This window comes from Amblyomma mixtum, chromosome 6, assembly GCF_055824585.1.
Source record: "Amblyomma mixtum isolate Tamu chromosome 6, ASM5582458v1, whole genome shotgun sequence".
Taxonomy (NCBI): Eukaryota; Metazoa; Arthropoda; class Arachnida; order Ixodida; family Ixodidae; genus Amblyomma; species Amblyomma mixtum.
The window spans coordinates 141,204,696-141,225,160 of record NC_143017.1 but is presented as its reverse complement, the minus strand read 5'-3'; the positions used below and the strand labels follow the sequence as shown (position 1 = coordinate 141,225,160).

The 20,465-nt window shown below is 50.3% G+C and overlaps 2 protein-coding genes across 9 annotated transcripts in view; one reads left to right on the top strand and one right to left on the bottom strand.

The window, feature by feature from the left end:
- LOC149340621 (facilitated trehalose transporter Tret1-like) overlaps positions 1–2,842 on the top strand; it is a 40,982-nt gene extending 38,140 nt beyond the window's left edge. For 3 of the 4 annotated variants that reach the window (XM_089549455.1, XM_089549456.1, XM_089549457.1), the window contains one exon: positions 426–2,841. In XM_089549455.1, the coding sequence (XP_089405581.1) occupies positions 426–929 (504 nt within the window). In that variant the 3' untranslated portion in view covers positions 930–2,841. Of the gene's footprint in view, positions 1–425 lie in introns of all 4 variants that reach the window. The other variant, XM_089549458.1, reaches the window with a different exon arrangement.
- Positions 2,843–9,224: 6,382 nt separating this feature from the next.
- LOC149340619 (beta-1,3-galactosyltransferase 1-like) overlaps positions 9,225–20,465 on the bottom strand; it is a 98,411-nt gene continuing 87,170 nt past the window's right edge. For 3 of the 5 annotated variants that reach the window (XM_089549450.1, XM_089549453.1, XM_089549449.1), the window contains exon 2: positions 9,225–11,556. In XM_089549450.1, the coding sequence (XP_089405576.1) occupies positions 10,609–11,556 (948 nt within the window). In that variant the 3' untranslated portion in view covers positions 9,225–10,608. Of the gene's footprint in view, positions 11,557–14,380; positions 14,501–20,465 lie in introns of all 5 variants that reach the window. The other 2 variants (XM_089549451.1, XM_089549452.1) reach the window with 1 other exon arrangement.

Below are 20,465 nucleotides of genomic sequence, written 5' to 3'. Positions count from 1 at the left end.
GTTCATCCTCCATCGCCACCCCCCTGCCATCCCTCCGATCCTTCCAACAACGTGTCACCTCAAGTCAGTTCTGCACTGACCAAGCCAGCCTTTCAACTTCTCCTGTGACTTTGAAGCATTTGTCACAAGAGCTCAAGGGGTTGACTACAGTCATGTAATGGGGCGCTTGTAACATCGGCGCAAGTTCAAACTTTCGTAGCCGTGGGTATCAACATTTTTCTCACCTTCAAATCTGAGACGATATCGATGCATAACCAGCTGCATAGCACAGCCCAGAAGCCCTTGGGCTCTGAACGTTTGACAAAGCTTGTGCACTGCCACTCTCTCCTTGCCCCTCTTCCCTCCTCTGCAAAACATAGAGTAAATGGGTTGATTGAGGATGTTCATCTCGTGGGAAAGAAAAAAAACGTTTGCTTTGGTCGCAGGTGCTGTGCGTAGGCCTCGCCACGCGGCTCACGGACCGCCTTGGTCGGCGACCTCTCCTCCTGTTCTCGCTGGCAGTGTCCAGCGTCAGCCTGGTAATCCTCGGCTGCTTCTACCACTTCAAGCGCACGCTGGGCCCCAGCTTCGTACACTCCTACGGCTGGCTGCCGCTGTTCTCCCTGTGCCTCTACTTCCTGGGCTTCTCAGTGGGCCTCAGCCCGCTGCCGTCGATCCTCATGGGAGAGATGCTGCCGCTGCGCGTGAAGGGTCTCGCTACCAGCTTGCTCATCTGCTTCTACTTCACCTGCGGCACGGTCATCGCCAAGGAGTACAACGACATGCTCACAGCGTTCGGCGAGGACGGCGTCTACTGGTTTTTTGCGAGCTTCATGGTCGTGGGATTTCTGGTGGTGGCCGCGTTCCTGCCAGAAACTAAAGGAAAGACTCTGGAAGAGATCGAAGAGATGTTCGGCGCGGGTTCGCGGATCGTCGAGGCTGAAGAGTGATTCTTGTGACAGTTACGGGGAGATTAATGCTACGGCGCGGTGAACGCTGCAACAAAGCAATAGAGGATTTTGTGGCAGGCCGCTGAAATGGTCGTCGGTTTCTCTGTATGTGTATCTCGCATTGACGGCATGAATTCGGTGCGGGCAGGGCAGCACTGTTCTTGTTTACTTCTGTTGCCCATCCTTACGAATGACGATATGGATGATTGTATTACCTGGCGAAGCCATCTGTTCTAGTCATGTTCTATGGTTGTTTATTCTCACCTGAGCACCATCGAAACTTGAAGATCCTATCGACAGATAACCGTTTCGGCCCGTGTGTCATCATATGAGGACAAACAATATATTCTTGAAGGGAATATATTCAAGGAAGTGGCAGAAGTCAAAACTAAAATTGGCACAAAAAGGGTCCCTTTGGTGTGGGCTCCACTCCTGACAATTTCGTGATTTTCGTGGCGGCTGAGAACGACGCTGGACGTGGCCCAGGAAAAAAATCAAAGACGCCATCAGATTTGCATGTTGTGACGTGCATTATTCTTTCACTGCTGACTTGTGTGCGCTAATTTTGTAAATTATTTCAACTTTAGTGGTGACAAAAACTGAACTAAAGTCATTTTGCATTGTAATAAATGAAGTAGACTATTATTTGCATGTTCTCTTAAGAAGACGTCAGGAATCTGTGTCTAGCGTGTCGCGCAAGTGTAGCTAGGAAAGTGCTGTTCGTAAAATTGCTTTAGTTCTATTTAAAACAGTGAAACTGCGCTTCATGTCTTTTGTTTGCAAACGAAAGCGCCCCGGTGTGGGTTTGCGAAAGTTGAACATGCAGATCGTTCGCAAATAAAAATATGGCCGCTAGGAGGATGAGCTGTGTAGACGGGCGCCGCATGAGTTCCTGGATCAATCGCCACATCGGTTAGGCATTAAAATAGATTGAAACCTCGGTAAAAACCTTTGTAACTGCCAGAACTTCGCAGCTTTTGGAGAGGGGGCCTGTTTTTGCTAACAACCGTGTGTGTTTCGTATCTTTAGTGATGGAAATCTCGGCTCGGCTCGGCCAAGGCTCGGCCAGCGTACCTGCCCCATTAGGGAGTGCGCAAGAGGACAGTTTACTGCCTTTTTACTTCTTTTTTTTTACAGTGTACCTGAACGATGTTTCCAAAGTAAGGAAGACTGGACAACAGACTCACCGCAACCGAATTACGGAAGTCGACCTGACTGAAGGGTACGACCCGGCGACAAGGACCTTCGGCAGCAACAAGAAAAGAAGCATGAGAGAACAGATCACGGGAAGCATTGAGGACCAGGAGACCATGACCTGATAAAGAACGATATACCTCAGTACGGAAAGACTCGCAAAAGCACAACCCGAATCCGAGAGCCAAGAATCCACAAAAGACGATCGAAGCTCCCTAAGTAGGAATTCAAAGTGGCCCTCAAGTCTTAAGAAACACATCTCCCCGCCTGAAAAGACTCGCTCCCTCAACCTAGCGATCGCAAAGGCAATGCGAGAAGAAATTGTTAGGTGTTTAACGTAGTTAAACGGAGTGAGTGAATGAGTAAACGTGTATTGAAGACCTTCTGGCGATGATAAGGAGCGCTGCCTGGTCGTCGAGGCGTGCGCTGGTCACCTTCACCACCCACAGCTGCAGGGCCGCATTACGCGGCTTCAGATTGTAGGTTTTTAGGGACATGTCCAAGTGATATGTGTTAGAGTTAGGGTGTCACCCCATCATGGATTCGGAGACTAACCAGCCGCTGCTGCGACTCAAGGAAATTATAACGCATTATAGCGACATCCACCGCCTTTTCCCGGCCCCTGCAAAGGGGCTGAGTAAGACGGAGGAGCGAACTTTAAGGCGCCTGCAGACAGGTACTCTACTCTGTCCTGCAATCTTAAAGCATTATGATCCTAACACGGATGGGCGATGCCCACACTGTGGTGAGACCTGTGATATCTTCCACATGGTGTGGGCATGTACTCAAAATCCCCACCTCCCCCCTTCCCCTACCCCTTCCAGAGAGGCATGGGAGACTGCCCTTCTCAACTGCTCCTCGCTTGAGTCACAAAGGGCTCTGGTGAAACGGGCTAGAGACGGGGCATTGTCATGCGGTGTCCCGGACTAGGGACGCCGACCATGTAGCGGGGCCACTCTGTGGCTCCCAAACTCTATTTCAGTAATTAAAAGTTTTCACCACCACCACCACCACATCATGGACGTCCGTCTTCGTAAAGTGTTGGGAGTAGGCGATGTAAGTGGCGTATGCTGGAATAGGTGTTTGAAGACGCCGTAGGAGGCCGGAGTCTTCAGAGGAGAGGGAGGGACGAGGGAGAGGGTAGATGCGTCTATTAAGGCGTTGGGTTTCGAGATGGATGGCGAAGTGAGAGGATAGGAGGTATAGGGCAGGACAGGATGGCCCCGCTCGGTGAGTATATTCTCCAGTTAAGGTGTTCGCCCTGACACTGCCATCAAAGCCCTCGTGGCCGGGGACCCAGGTGATGACGTGGTTTCGATGGATAGTGTGCCCCACGATGCGTAGCGCCTGTCGTGGCACACGGCCGCTTGTATACGCTCGACACGCGGCTTGAGATTGTGTGAGCACTGTTGGAGTGGGTGTCCCTCATTTTTATGGCGAGTGCGATCGCTTCAGCGGCGGTTGGGTCTGGGGTTCGGGCAGAGGCTACCAGAAGTTGAATGTTGGTGCTGTCTACGGCAACACAGGCGAATATGTGTGTGGGTGCGCATAGGAGGCGATGTCAACGTAAAAAGCAGTGGAATTGTGCTCCTACTCTCTTCGCAGACGCCGGAGTTAGGCCTATCTCCTAGCCTTTTGGAGTTCATGGTGCACGGGTCTAGGAAGAGGGCTTGGGTAAAGCTAGGCACGGTTGGTGTGTAAGTGGGGGGGGGGGGGGGGGGGCAGTATTTCTGTGAGAGCGAGTGTTTGGGTTGTTTGGGGATCCCTGATGTTTTGGAGGATGGCCCGTCCCGCGCAGGTTGAGTAAGCGCATATACGTTGGTAGTTAAAGACCGCATCTGGGATTTCATCGAAGGCGTTGTGGATGCCCAGAGTCACCAGTCGAGATGCTGACGTGCACAAGGGGAGAACGAGAGAGGCTTTGAAAAGTGTGCTGATTAGGACTTCAGCCTGGTATTGATTGGTCTCGCTGATGCGGAGGTGGGGAAGGCTCTGTCGAGTACACGTGCGGAAGCAGGGGGCGCTTACGCGCCGACATGACGGCTTTAGTGGGTTAATGCCTATATGTGGATAATTCATAGATTCATAAATCGCAGCGAGCCCTCGTTCCACTAATAGCGCAGTGCTGGGTTTTTTTTTCTGTCACAGCCACCGGCAGGGACTGTGCAACCCATGTTGCTCTTCCCGAACTTCCCCTCGCGACCATTCATTAACTGCCACCTGGCACGCCACGGTGTTCAGTTTGCTCACAATCCAGTGGGCAGGCGTGATGACGCCACAAGATTACATGACCTATGTGGCGCGCCACCCTCCTCCCATTGGCTACAGCTGGCGCGAAGCTCCTCCCAACTTGCCCGAATTTCCTCCCATTGGCTGCAGCTTGCGCGACGCTCCTCCGAACCCGAGCTTACCTGAGTAACTCGGGTAAGCTCGGGTTCGGGTTGGTTCGGAGCACAAGATAAGATTCTTGCCCGGGATTGGACAAGAAAGTGCACGGGGTAGTGCACAAAAGATTCTTGCTCGGGATTGGTACGTCAGGAAGAGCGCTTCCGCACCAAAAGATGCCAGGTAGTAGAAGAGCAAAACATCATCATTGCAGGGACGTCCAATGTAGAAGGCTCGATGGCACTGGCAAGACTAAATCGCATTATACTAGAGGGCAGAAGATGTAACCTTGATGATGATGACGATTTTTTATGGCGCAATGGCCTCTGCAGCCAAAAAGCGCCATGATACAAAAAATATGCAACACAAAAAAGATGCAACCATACCTCATACCTGACCATTCCCAGTGAGTCCTGCAAATAGGCAAGTGCGCGTAATTGACCCCAGAGCAACAGTTTGCGAACTAGAAACGGTTTTGCGCCGAGAGTTAACAAATTCTGGGTGTCTGACGAATCGGCAAACCCTACACGGCAATCATCCTATTCAGCGGCAACAAGGTACCATATTTTTGTCACCTGCGGACGGATAGAGCGGAAATGCTATGTATAAAAGGAAACCAGAACTTTCTGCGCACTGTACCGAAAAGAAGACCACACATCGAACGTGTGCCGCCGACCAGCAGAAAGCAAGAGCGAACTATGCAGTAGGATAGACCCAGAAGAAACTGAACTGTAGTGCGGGGTATGCGGCAGGTCAAGGATCTCCCCACCTACCCCAAGGACTGCAGAGCCATATCTATAGAACATCGGCCCTCAAGTTTGGGAAACAGAAGCGGACCGAAGCCCCAGAAAACTCAACGAACGAGTGTGAGAATAACGTATACTCGACGGCAGTACACCAAGCGCGCACAAGCCGAAGAAACTAACTTCAAAATACGCAAGCAGCGAGAGAGACGTCAAAATCGTCACCCAAGACTAGAGCAAGATCACAGACCCAGAGTAAAAACAACATCCATGAGTACAACCCGAAGCAAGGCCGCAAGAAAACCAGCAAAAGAATCATAAGACTACCAAAAAAGAGACTTTCGCGAATGGAGAGGAAGACATCTTTTCTTTTTTTGCCAGACGAAGTAATAGCAAGCTGAACGCACGCCTGCCGCGGCGGGACCAACCAGCGCCTGAGCACCGGCGGCGCGCGGAAGCGGATGGCGCTATACTACAACTTTGTAATGTTCCCCACTGCTCCCCCCATGGAAGATAGTTTCTCTCTATTCTGTGGTTTTCTTTTGCTTTGCTAGGTTGAACGGTTGAGTGTGTTTAATAGAACCTAATCGGTCACTGGCCATTTGCGGCTGAAAAGCAGGAACGGTGCACCGGGACAGTCAGGATCCTTCCAAGGCGTCCCATCAACTACTGCCATAAGCTTCATTTATACTCACAGTAATCATGACGTCCTTTTTTATCGCATGAAAATATTTGCACCGAGGGGCATGGGCAAAATATCGTAAGCAGAGTTCACGCCTACTGCAACCACTGGGCCTAGGCGTCCTCACACGAGGTCACATTTCCAGTATTCAGCATCCGTGCATGCGCACGTTTATCTTTATGCTTTTTGTGGTTGGTAGAGAAGCTAAAGAAACCAATAAAAACACTCCAAGACTGTACGAAAAAATCCAGGGCTGAAAAGGGTGAAAGCGATCAGCCACATTGATGCAAACAGCGCCTTTCGAGCAACATGTGATCTTGCTTGGCGAGCCATGGTGCTCGAATCTCATGCTGAGAGGTTGGCGCCCCCTGCGAGTTCTTACACGCGCAAGCTTTCTCCTTATCGTCTTAAAACCATGGAATTGACCGCATGTAGCGCAATGTTTGCTGCAACTGTTTTGCTGAGTCATCGGGAGAGCGACGTCGGAGACTTCTGATTTATTTGATTTATTGGGGTTTAATGTCCCAAAGCGACTCAGTCTATGAGGGACGCCGTAGTGAAGGGCTCCGGAAATTTCGACCACCTGGGGTCCTTTAACGTGCACTGACACCGCACAGTACACGGGCCTCTAGAATTTCACCTCCATCGAAATTCGACCGCCGCGGCCGGGACCGGAGACTTCTTGCGAGATCCTGCGAAAGTCGTGGAAGCGCTGAAAGCAACGAGTATCGTACGTGCGAAAATTTTATTGCCGCGTTTCACTCATCAATCAACGCAGGTCAGATCAACATCGGAGAACTCACGTTCCAAAGGCACCAAGCGTTAGTATACCACGTGCTGCTCTCCTGTTTTCATACACTTCCAAGCCATGATTTTTTGCTATCGTTAAAGAGGGCCTGGCCTTCAGAGCACGCAAGGACGGTGCACACTCAGGGAAGAACGGCGCGCGTACAAATCTGATGTTTTTGCGCTCGTTACATCAAGAATGCGGCCCAGTATTCACCGATCGTATCTATAGCGTGCTGGGCTGTGTAATATGGTAGAGAAAAAGATAGTTTGAGTGAATGTGTGGAGTTTTGAAAAGTCTGTCGTAGATATCGGTACTTGCACACTCTATACCGCAGTGTTAGCACCCCAGATGCATAGCTCTGCGCAAAGAAACTCGCTGTCATGGTAAGCTTTGATGTGCAAGGAAGGTGTTTATGCAGTGAAGGTATATGGATGTGACCAGCCAGTCACGAGCACCCACATTCTTCGAATCTTGCTGCTGCAGCGGGCATGTACTTCTGCGGTAATATAAGCGACGCACCATGCGAAGAATCGCTCATACACGAGTCTTCATTCACCAGAAATGAGCGTTCGCTCTGGAATGCGTTCGTCTAGTGATGTGCAAGATATTTCTGACAGAGTACATGGCCTCGCCTGCAAACTGCAATGCCTTTACAGCCAAGAATCATTACAGAGTCGCATGCACTCTAGAAAATTTGTGGCCAAGGACCGCTAATGCCGTCTATACACCCACCTTTTGGTGATCCACGGAACCTTGTGGCAATGTTCGGTCGACGCTTCCGCCCTACCAAGATCTCCATGGTCTCAGATCTCAGTCCAAGACAATGTCAACAACCCTGGCAACGTTTAAAGCATAGTGGAAAAGAGTCCCAATGTTTCGTAGGAGCCATATTCCAGTCGTTCCCAACAGTCAATATCCGAGGATGATCCATATCCTTAAGATGTGACCGGTACTGCCAAGAACGATATTTATATGTCTTCAAGCTACCGAAACCTTGCAGATCGAGCCAAGTAGTATCCAACAACAATTTGTGTTTGAGCACATCGCAGCAATGCGATCATTAGCTGAAAACAAGTTTCATCATCATCATCACCAGCCTGACTACACCCACTGCAGGGCAAAGGCCTCTCCCATGTCTCTCCAATTAACCCTGTCCTTTGCTAGTTGCCGCCACTGTATCCCCGCAAACTTCTTAATCTCATCCGCCCACCTAACTTTCTGCCGTCCCCTGCTACGTTTGCTTTCTCTTGGAATCCACTCCGTTACCCTTAAGGACCAGCGGTTATCTTGCCTTCGCATTACATGCCCTGCCCAAGCCCACTTCTTCCTCTTGATTTCAACTAGGATGTCATTAACCCGCGTTTGTTCCCTCACCAACTCCGCCCTCTTCCGATCTCTTAACGTTACACCTATCATTTTCCTTTCCATAGCTCGCTGCGTTGTTCTTAACTTAAGCTGAACCCTCTTTGTTAGCCTCCACATTTCTGCCCCATAGGTGAGTACCGGTAGGATACAGCTGTTGTATACTTTTCTCTTCAGGGATATTGGTAAGCTACCATTCATGATCTGAGAGAACCTGCCATATGCGCTCCACCCCATTCTTATTCTTCTAGTTATTTCCCTCTCATGATCCGGATCTGCGGTCACTACCTGCCCTAAGTAGACATATTCTCTTACTACTTCCAGCACCTCGCTACCAATTGCGAACTGCTGTTCCCTTGCTAGGCTGTTGAACATTACTTTGGTTTTCTGCAAGTTTATTCTTAGCCCCACCGTTCTGCTCTGCCTGTCTAACTGATTGATCATGCTTTGCAGTTCTTGTCCTGAGTGGCTTAGCAAGGCTATGTCATCAGCGAATCGCAAATTACTCAGGTATTCTCCATTAACTCTTATCCCCAATATGTTCCCATTCCAGTCCCCGGAATACCTCCTGTAAGCAGGCAGTGAAGAGCATTGGCGAGATCGTGTCTCCCTGCCTGACACCTTTCCTTATTAGAATTTTATTGCTGACTTTATGGAGAACTGTGGAAAACAAGTTTACACACAGAAAAATTACGAACTACAGGAAGACGCCACGCCTGTCATGTTTTGAACTTCATGGCCACTGTCAACCGCAGCACCGTAGCGGTGGCTCCGAGAACAGGTGCCTGTGCATTACATGTATTCGTCCAGAGACCACGCCCTGAAATCCCGCACAGTTGCCTTGCAGCAAGTACTGCCACAGGCAATTAAGTGACACCAGTTTTCAAACCTGATTGCAAGGGACATGCTTTGGTGCAGCTGACCACCAAGGTAGCTAAGCCAAGTATAGCTCAGCAGCTAAAGTGTGTACCGTCAACAGGAGAGCTTCGATGACAGCAAAATTAGATGCAGTCCATATCGCAGACACATGCACAGCATGGTGTGCGATAAAAGCCACATGTTAAGAATGCGAGTTCCTGTTACCACCAGTGTGATCCACTGACGCAGTGGCGATATAGCGTCAACGAAAGAAAGAGACATACCCAACATCGATCTTCATTATATATAAAATCTTCTAGTTTCTTTGTAATAACAACGTACAAACGTGCCGTGGTGCACTGTGTGTGACATTTACAACATTTCTACTAGTACATGTGTGACACACTGAAATGCATACGATGAGTATACGCACCGCCATTGTTTCGTCTGGACGACGCTAAAACAACATAGGTCAACAAGGAGCCAGTAAACACTTTTCCTGACAAACGGTATAAAAAAAAACGCAGCTTAACAAATTAACAACAATAGGAAGGCTATTGCATTTTCTAAGCAGCGTTATCTTCCCCTCTCCCTTCTTCACTCCTCTCACGAGTGTCACAGGCTATGCCGTCGTCATCAGAAGCTCCCGAGCGACATCTTCGAAAACAAAACAGACAAAAAAAAATCACAGTGCAACAATATGGCTTCTGTACACTATTCCCCTCGCCCCATGACTTCGATTATTCGATCACAACGGGGTGTTTCCACGTCATGGCACTTGCAATAACTGGAAGCAGCAGCTCCCCAAGTAGTACGTACATACACGCGGTGAATTAGTGGGCTTGAGGGTGCTCCGTGAGGCGAGCCTTCAGCGTGGCGCGGTCAAAAGCACCGGTGACTCTCCTGTGTTGCAAGACGCCCGCGCGGAAAGCGTCCACGTTGGCGGAGAAAGCACTGGCCAAGCACCACAGGCTACCGCTTGCGCATAAGTGCAGCACTAGCTTCGCATCGGCGATGTTTCGTCACCGGGCATCGCGTGGAAGCCTCACGGGCGAGCAGGTTTCTCACAAAGCGTGCATCACCAAGACTGAAGGGCCAGACGTTCGCGACCATTCAGGTTTTCCACAATTACCTGGTCAGATGAGCAGCACTAGTGGCCTGCTCAAGCTCGGTTTACAGAGCCCAAGTGCGATGGGAAAGAACGCCCTTTTTGGTTTGTTCTACTCGGCGTCAAGTGCATGCGTTTCAAGTCATGTTAGCTTGCTGCCATACATTTTTTTTGTTATGGCGAAATCGGCATGGCAGGAAGAACGTCGTCTAAGAAATGCTGTGTGAATACGACAGGTGAAGCAGTTGAATCAGGATTCCTACAAACCGCGCTGCAGCTTACTCTTTAGAAATATACCCGTTCTTGGCCTTGTTGGCTTGGGAATACTAACACCTGATTCGCGAAAAGCACTTCGCCCAACCACACCGAGGCGCCTTCTTTCCAGGCAACTGCGAGAAACAGTGCGCGGCGGCTAAGCGGTAGAGATGGCACCACCAGCACCTCGACCTCACAACCGGGCGGCTGCGAGAGCCGACTAATTAGCGCGGCAGCCTCCTAGGCGGCAACGACAATCGAGACCTCACCGAGGGCGCCCCTGGGGCGCCCTGAGGTCACCATCAGGAGCATTTGATGGCCCCGTCGTGCACCTTGGTCCACATGGCACGCAGCTCGTCCGGCGTCATCGAGTGCGCCGTCACGAGCCGACGGAACTGGCACGGTTCGTTTTTGCGCTTGTAGAACTTGAAGCCGTTCGAGTTGACCGGCTTGAGGGCGAGCTTCTGCGCAACCATGCCGGTGACAAAGATGTCCTCCATGAAGAAGAAAGGCGTGTCCAACGCCGCGCGGAACAGCGGGCCGACGACGTCGCTCGACATGACATAGCCCGTGCCGGACAGGTAGTCCGGGTACGTGTGGTGCGTGTACACGAAGGGCGGCACGTACCACTTGGAGGTCCAGTCGCGGACGGGCGTGGCGCCGCGGATCAGGCAGCCGAGCAGGAGTCGTCGCCCGCCCTTGGTGCGCAGCTGGTTCACGAGGTTCGGCACGTTCACGTACATGTCGTCGTCCGTCTTGAGGACGTACCGGGAGAGCGGGCAGTGGCGGTCCACCCACTTGAGCAGCACCACGGACTTGACCGTCAGGTTGTTGTACGTGTCCAGGAAGTCGGCCTGGATGATGTCGCCGAACAGATCGCTCTCGGCGCGCACCTCTTCCTGGAGCGACGCGTTGTACGTGCGCCCCAGGAGGAAGAAGGCACGCACGGCCGCCGAAGAGGCGTCCCGGAGCCACGTCTCGCGCAGGGCGCGGCGCGCGGCCCCGTTGGGCACCGAGGAGCAGATGACGACGAGCAGGAAGCGAGGGCACGGGTGCCGCGGGTTGGCCAGCAGCGTCGAGTCGTTGGGCACGAGGAGCCGCAGGTTCTGCTGCGCCAGCAACCAGGACATGTCCGGCCTGTGGCGGCCGCTATTCATGTTCCGGTAGAGGATGCCGTAGCAGAACAGCAGGCAGACGGCCACGGCGGCCAGCCGCGGGAGAAGGCGCACCGCCAGAGAAGCCATGTCGTCCTGCGAAACAGGGGTGAAAAGCACATAACTGTTTCAGGGGGGAACGGACACTGGGCAGTGCGCCTGTACGACGCCAGAGACAATCGATATATGTATGAGAAAGAACGCTCCGCCAGCCGCCGACAGCGATCTCTATCATATGGCATTGATTATGCAATGGGTATGCTACGGAAAACCGAAAGCGCGACAAACGGGAGAATACAGCTGTCCCTATGTAATGTCGCGCAATGTTTGTAGATCATGTGAATATCATGCGCGAACGTGTTCTCCAGCGCAGGCCATGAAGCACAAATGCTTCCCAACGTTTTCAAATAAGAACGAAGCAGCACAAAAGTAACAGGACAAAAACTTTTCCTACTCCAAGCAATTATGGATGTTCACTTCGGTGCCAGTCACTGCCGCTGCGTTGGCAGTTTGTATGAAGGAAAGGAGGGGGGGGGAGGGGGTGTACAGCGTGATGTTTACGACCAAATCAGCCAAACGAGCAGCTGTACACACTATCGGAAACTTTTTACACATTGCCGTCGCCGGACCGAAGTGTTGGAATAAAACAAAGATTCGCAAGAATACGCAAGAACACGCAACCTAGCGGAAGGAACAACGCAGGAACCTACTCTTCGAAAGCGCCGCATGGCAAGGCGTCGTCTTCGGAGAGTACTACGTTTGAACGGCATCGCACTTCCCCGTCACAGACCCGCGATGGCCGCTACCGATCTCGCAATTCCAAGGCACGGCGTCCGCAGCACGAAGAGGGAAACGCGCCTCCCTCCAGCCCTCGAAGAACGAAACTGCCAGCGCTAGTGAACCGAGCGCAACACGAGCGCACGCGGTCAGCGAAAGCGACGGGAGTGGCGGCGCGTGATACGTGCGCGGCACACCCCGAAGGGCGTGCAATGAGGTGGACAACTATCATAAGCTTCGCGGAAGAAGCTATGCGATCGCGAGGCGAAGGCTTCCAAACCAGCGAGATTGGTTCGCAAGCGAGTGACGTAACAACAGTGCACTGGCAAAGAGCCGTCGCCTCGGGCCCGCAGCTTCGAATGAATTGGTGAGTCGGCAAAAAAATTCATCCAACATGTTTTCAAGAAGAGCTTGACAGCCGACGTAGTGTTAACCCGTGGAAGGCACGTAATTGTAGAACTGGATGGAGTTGAGGCACCGTACTCCCGCACAGGGTGGCCATAGCCAAAAGGCCGCGAGACTTGAGAGTTAGGCGGTCAGTTCAGGATTTATTCGTGCATTGGCGACGAAGGACAAAGAGCGCCAAAAGGATCATTTTCCTCAACCATGGCCACAGGGCCTGGACGGCGGCTTCTACCAATGGGGTCCCGGACTAGGGACTCCACCTAGTACTGTGCGTGCGTGCGTGCGTGCGCGCGCGCATAAACTGGAATAAATCTACTCGTGAAAAAACCTATTGAACGTTGTCAAGAGTGGCGAACCTTTTGCGAGAAAGAGGTGCCCCTAGCAAGTGTGCTCTCTGCAAAAGCATGCTCTCTGCGCGTCAGCTGCTCCGGTCCTTGTAAACTTGTCGGTGCAAGAGCTTGACGAGAGGAGGCGTAAGTTTATCGTCAAGCGAGCTGAATCGGCCGTTTCAGTACATCTCAAAGGGGACTTATTTTGCGAGGTCAAAAACAAACGCCACTCTACCTCGGCGTTTCCTCTCTCCATCCAGATGACTGCTAGAGCGAGAAGGACGTTATTAGTTCTATTCTGCCGACAACAGGTGCCCATATGCGTTTTTTTTTAACGCGGAAATCATGAAAAATTCACAGGAAGGTTACGAATCGGTAATGCGAACGTTCAGCGTTAGGTATACAGTGTCGGGGGAATGAAGGAATTTTAGACAAATGGGGTTTAATCTGAGGGAGGCAGCGAGAGTGGGAGTTGTTCCTCTCATTCTTTGTGCTGCAGCGGCGCAGTTGTAGTGACGTCATACATGACGTCACAGTACGCTGACCAGTCAGCGTGCCGGGTTGTCAGAGCTTGCGGTGCGGACGCCAACGACATCGTAAATATTGGCCGCGAGCTGCAAGAAGTCATTCCATTGCTGTTGCACCCAAGACCTACGTTGCATCAGATGGTCGCTGCCAAAGCACTGTGCGCAAGCCCGGCTGGCAGCCAGCTCGGCCATTCCTCCGCTAGAGCCATTGGGAAGCGCCGAAAACCAACCAAAGACGGAGTGAAAGTGAAGGGCCGCTGGTTCGGTTCTGACGGCCAGCCAGACCGCATTCGGAGATATCGGCGTTTCGGCTGCGGCCGATTCGAGGCGAACATGTTAGCTATACGCCACTTAGACTACCATCCATCCATGCATGCATGCATGCATGTGCTCAGGGAGAATGCAGCAGCGAGGATTACTGAGCCGAACACGTTAGAGCAAAGTTAATGCACAACTTTAAGGAAAACTTTTGGCTCGGGTTCGATCCCGGCCGCGGCAGTTGAATTTCACTGGAGGAGAAATTCTAGAGGCCCGTGTACTGTGCGATGTCAGAGCACGTTAAAGAACGCCAGGTGGCAGAAATTTCCGGAGCCCTTCACTACGGCGTCTCTCATAGCCTGAGTCGCTTTGGGACATTAAACCCCATAAACCAAACCAAACTTTTGGCTACGCCGTAACCAGCAGAAAGGGACGACATAGAGCGTCGCCCACTTATACGCACTAAGGACTAAACTCGGGCTACAGATGATGTTTCGCTGAGAGGTCAACATTACACCGTGTACCATGCGCGAAGAGTGCAGGGTAAGGACACCCAATAGTAAAGAAAGAAAAAGACGTTTTCTGATCATCGAACAGCGTCTAGACTTTAAGAACTATACTCACCGTGTTCGCGGCAAAGCGCACGAAGCAGCTACCACAGCACGCAGCTCCTCTCAAACTGCATCCTTCTTTTTAGCTCACATAAGGTGCGGTTAAGTCTAAAAAGAAAGAGAGAAAGCTGAACTGAAAGAAAGAAAAAAGAAAGGACAAATAAGTGATTAAAGAAGGAAAAGGAATGAAGTAAAGAAAGAATCAAAGCGAAAAACGAAGAATGAAGCAAAGAAAACAGGTAAATAACAGAAGAAATAAAGCAAAAATAAATCTGACAGCAAACGCCATACGCGCACGTGCCACTCGAGCCATCACGTTTCAGGCTCACGGCTATATGAGCTGCGGCGTTCAGGAAACGTCCGACGACAAAAAAAGAAACTAAAGGAAAACAAGACTAGCTCGCGTCACAGTATTATTTACGGAGGCTGCTATATTTAGGCAGTAAACTACAAACAACGCCGACTATAAGAGAATGACAAACAGCGCGCTCTTGGAAACAGATTCAGACACTTCAACGGAACTCAGGTAGCGGTTTCCTCCTTTCACGGGACGCATAATCCGTTCGCGCAGCGGTTCAGTACGGGAGAAACTATATAGCCTGAACGCTAGAACCATTACGTTTCTGGTTAAGTTCGAGGAGAACATCAAAATGCCACGGCCAACAAACATGCAGTGAGTTCTTTCAACAAACGCATTACCGAAACACGAAACGGAACCTGTCATTCGTGTTAACGTATGCTGGAGCTATCGATTATGCATACAGCATTTTTCATGACCTCCACGAGTGCACTCAATTCCAAAAGCATGTTGCGAATTTCCATAATACAGGTGAACGCATTTCCGCAATGCACACGGTCGTCTAGGACCCGTTGTCACACTGATCAAGAGCTAGGCGATGTACTGAACACTGATACAAATTGCCAGAAGTTGGGTACATGTAATAAAAAAACAAAAAACAAAATCATATACATAGAGCAACATATTCAAGATACCTCTCTGAGGGTTCCACAAGACATCAGGAAAGGTCCCGTACGTGCGCCATTAATATACGGCAGCTACCGGCATACGTATGTTGATATACGCTGCTTGTTGACCAAATAACAAGCAGCCATCGCGGACGGACGGAAGCTATCGAAACGCATCAAATCAGCTTGAGTGCACCAAGCAATGAAAGCGCAGCGGAAATCGAATGAGATTTTGTCCAGCATTTCGCCACGCCGCGTCTCGTGCTGTAGCTTGGAAAGTACTGCACAGTACTTGCGGGTGAATCGGAGCGTAAGAACCTTCGCTTTAAAAGAAGAGGCAAAAAAAAAATACACAGAGAAAGAGAGAAAGAGAAGAAAAATAAAATAGAAAGGCCGACCGCAAATACGTCACGGGGATTACGCCTATGATCTCAGCTCACCTCGCAAATGCACGCTACTGTGCGCAGGTGACGTCCGTAAACAAAGCAGACGGAAAGACGTCCGCAGTAAGAAAGGGAAAGAAAATAATACCCTGCGTGGGATCACTAGATATGCGCTTTCCCATGAGGCTGTTTCCGAGCTGTTCTTTCTGACGTTCTCTCTTTCCTTCTTTCTTCCGTTCTTTCTTTCTTTCACTCATTCCATCTCTTCCTGCGTAAGGACACCCCATAAGCCCATAAGCCCGACCAGAGAAGAAAAAAACGGCGGAAATGTACGGCGCCTTACTTTTATTACGCAGAAGTCCCTTCAGCGCGTAATCGCTCGTAATTACCATGAGCATTCGTTTTCCCGCGTTCATTTTTTTTTTTCACTCTCTTCCCTCTCTTTGAGCCCACTGAACGGAATAACGGAAGCAAGTTGTAGCTTTATGCATAGCCCGGCTTATCTAGCTAGTCTTTGGCGCTCACCAAAGCGTTACCCGCGCCGTCCGAAAGCAGCAGCGACTAACTCGCGGCCCACGACGAGCCGCATTAAAGGCCCCTGGCGTCCCTAATCGGACCGTGCTACTCAAAAACGAAAGAAGCGGAGAAAAAAAGGCGCCACTCGAGGTTTTAAATGACGGTGCGCAATTATCATTAACGAGCAAGTGCCGATAAAAGAAAGGTCCGCCACTAGTCGAGAGACCCATAGCCTGCTCAGAAGCAGGAGCCTTCAACACTATGGGGACCAGCCCTACATTCATAACGCCGTCAGGGGCGCGCGAAAGTTTCCGAAAACGAAATAAACTACGCTAAACTAAATCTACAAGAAAGTGAAAGTTTCACATCTTCGGCAGGAACGAGTGCATGTCGGTTAAGGCATTCCACTAGATGTGTGCAACTCGTGGTCATGTTTCTCGCCGGGCCTAAATACTGGTGCATGCCTCTGCAGGCAACACTAAGCGGTAGGTAACAAGGAAAAGCTCACACCATAGGAGGAAATAAAAAAATTCGCAGGCACATCTATTATGCATTGGCACATTAGCAGCTGTTGATGTATTTATAGGAAGTGACGTCACTTCTCTGCAGCCAATGGGAATGCTCCGGTATGATGACGTCATTTCCCACCACCCAAAGGGGCAATTCTATGACCGACGATCGACGCATTTTGGCCCACGGGGCTTCTGATGCTATAGCATTAAAAATAAATCGGTCTGAGCTGCGAGTTCTGTGCAGCAATGCTGAAAACCGGAGCGCAGGCGAAAAAGCACCGGACAACCCACTTTCTATCACCCAAGCATCACTGAACGCGCTGCACGGAAGTTAGGCTCAGAAATGAAAGAAGCTCGCCTGCTTTGTGAGTGATTCCTGCAATATGCGGTCTATCTGGCTCGGTTGCATCCTTTCTTCCACGGTGTCGTTGAAACAGGGCGCGTATATAATGTCATTACGCGATAACATAAACAGGTAAGGTTATAACTATTCCTTTACTAATCATTCCATCCGTGTGTAATCTGGAAAATCAAAATTAAGTGCAAACATAGTGTACTTCCACAGTTAGACCAGCCGACCGAAACCATAAAAGCTACGCTAGCAATTCGAGCCAGGTCATTCACAAGATTTGGTACCTTTGCCAGCAGTGTTTCGTTAAGAATGCATTTACAGGACTAGTAGAATACTCGCCAGAAACGCGAAGGCCAACTCGATGCAACATCTTTATACAGAAACAGCTCCAAGCAAAACATCCGAACTCAAGACAAAGCTGCGAAGCACGCACCATAATAACGGTCTTTTTTACATTTGGGTTACATTTGGAAAAATGGATGTTTTTCGCAGATTTCGAGCACTTTCTTCCAGGGAAACAGTTCAGTTCGCAAAGTGATGCCGTACGCGGTAATGAGGATGAAGACGAAGACTAATGAAGAAAGAGGGGTTTCAAGCTGAATCCGAGTGTGGAGAAGAAGAAGAAGAATCCGAGTGCGGTTAACCTCCGTGGCTCCCCATCACCTGTCCCCTCTCTTCTTCGTGAGAGACGCCGTAATGGAGTCTTCCTGATTAATTTCGACCACCCGGGTTTCTTCAACGTGAAACAAAATCTCAGTACGCGTGCGCTTGCTTTTTGTACACGGTTCCTCCATTACACGACACATGCACAGGCCCTGCGCCGCAGTTGCGGGCTGCGAACACAAAAGCGCCCTCAGTGAGTTCAGCAAGTTTAAGATGTTCCTAGCGTTTCTGTTTCGCCGACGGGATCGGTACGGCGGGCGCAGCTGGCGACCTGCTGCGTGCGATTATAAGCAGCGCGCCGTAGAACAAAAAAAAAAAAAAAGTGGACGAGGAAAAGAGAGCACACACAGCGAGGCAATGCGGCGCGCTCATTTATTTTCGGGCGAAGCGCTCGCCATGTCACGGGTGGCGCCACTCGTCTCGATGGCCTCGCGGTATAAAACTCGAGCGGCGCTTTTGGGAAAAGTGGGTTCGGAAGAGAAAGGAAAGGGGGAGACCTTGAGGAAGAGAAATTTCCCAAGACGAAAACGAAGGAAGGTAAAAAGTCGGGCGAGAAGGAAGAAAGAGAGAGAGAGCGCGCCCAGACGTAAAAACTCGCGTTCCATTCGAGACAGAGCGAGAAAGCGCGGGTTAAGACCGTGGCGCCGCGGCGTCGAGATATAAAACATGCGCAGTCGCGCCATCATCCATTCATTCTTTACGAGATTAAAAACCACTCAACGCGAAGCTGTGAACCAGGCTTTCCTTACCTTTCTTTTTTTTTTGTTTCTGCTAGCGCCGTCTTAAGGTCAAAACGGCTGATCCCGTTTATAGGTTAGCTGTTCCCTCGTCCTGATGGTGAGAGACGTATAGAAGCCCTGGCAGATATTAAAACGAAAGAACGCAATTTCCGCGTGGTAATATTTCAATCACAGAAACGAAGAAAGAACCCCTGCAGCTTCCTCGATCTGGGTACGAAGCTCACTTTATAGAACCAAAGATACCGAAAGAGAGCGAAATAAAGTCAGAAAAAAAATAGCTTTCTCCTCATTTTAGTACCGTCCTAACTGAAAGAACACTTGTCCGATATTTACACACTCTTCATGCACTTGCTATGTGCAAGACATATATAGACAACCGTGAGAATGGGACCGCAGTTCCTTCAATTAATCAATCAATTCATAAGAGTCGAAATTTTGGCCAGATGAGATGGTACATATTTTGAAGAAAACAAGTAAAAAACTCGAATACGCTATGTTTCGGTACGAGTTGAGTTACAGCGAGTAGAAATCAAGGAGGTTATGTCCTGTGTTATTATTTACTTCTTTCTTGAGGGGAGGTTTCCGGATTAATACCGACCACACAGGCTTCCATTAACATAAAATGGCATCGCGCAAGACGTCGAAATGCGGCCGCGCAGCACTTCAGCAGTCAGCGCAGCAGGTCTAGAACGGCGGTATACTTCTGCCTTCGGCAGATAGCAAGCGCCTTTCATTTCCCTGAAATTGCGCCGGTGGAACACAAAAAGCAATGCGAAAGCAAAACCTCCACATACTATATCGACGTCAGGGGCTGTTCTGACGTCCGTGTACTATATCGATCGCCCATGGCTATTTTGACGTTTAAGTGTATTTTTTCGCTTTTAATTAATTAACTAATTACACCTCGTGAATCAAACTTTTCCCACGGCAACACTTTATCGCACACTATATGGCGCAATCGCACTTTCACACATTTATCTCCACAGAACGACGTAATCATGCGGACATATTTGCGGACACACTTTACTGACGGGACAGAGCAATATAACCTTTCGGATATTAAAAAAAAAAAAAAACATCTTCGCGAACAGAACACAGAACCTGATTACCAGCTCTATCACGCACGATATACCCCACCATTTCGCAAGAGGTCGGTCCCAGCACCACCTCCTATCCCGGTTTTGTGTTGACGCGCGAAGGTAATGCGTACACTTCCGGGTTAGTAGTAGTTAAGCTATGCGTCGAATCTTTTTCTCTTAAGTCTACGGCTTTAGCCGTAAGAAGACGCCGCGCCGGCGCGGCGTTCTCTGACAGGCGCGTCGCGAGCAGGCGCTCAAAATAGCGCCCGTCGCGTCTCCCGAATGATGACGGACAGCGTGCGAGCTCCCGACGCCGCGGACGCGACGCCGAGACAGCCCGAGCCTCACTCGGAGAGGGAAACAGATCCGGAGCAGCCAGGGCGGCAAATGGAGACGGGGGCGTCAGACGCGCTCGGGCGCGTGCAATCTGCAGCGATTGCGCGCGGCGCCAGCTCCAAACTGCTCGCGTCTTTTTATATACACCCTCGAAATTCGCCCGCCCTGCCGTTTTCCGGCCGGCATCTCTTTCAGTCTCTAAAGGAGACAAGGAGACGGCCAACAGCTTGGGACGAGAGAGAGTTTTGCTCTGCGGACAAGGTCTGTAAGTGCAGATATGGAAAAGAAACGCTTGCTTTTGAATGTTTTACCTTCGAAAAGAAAGAAAAAAAAACACCTATACCAAGTTTACTCTCACCATGACCCCCCCCCCCCCCCCCCTTTTTTTGTTTCTGTCGCGAGGCTGCAGCTTGGAAGAGGAGAAACTAATGTCACACGATACCTGCTAATTTTATTTCTTCTTTGGTGTTTATCTAGGGACATCGGCATCAACAAGCTCCTGTACAAAATTTTAAGTGTCGTAGCGACGCAAACATTGTTCACGTAAAACC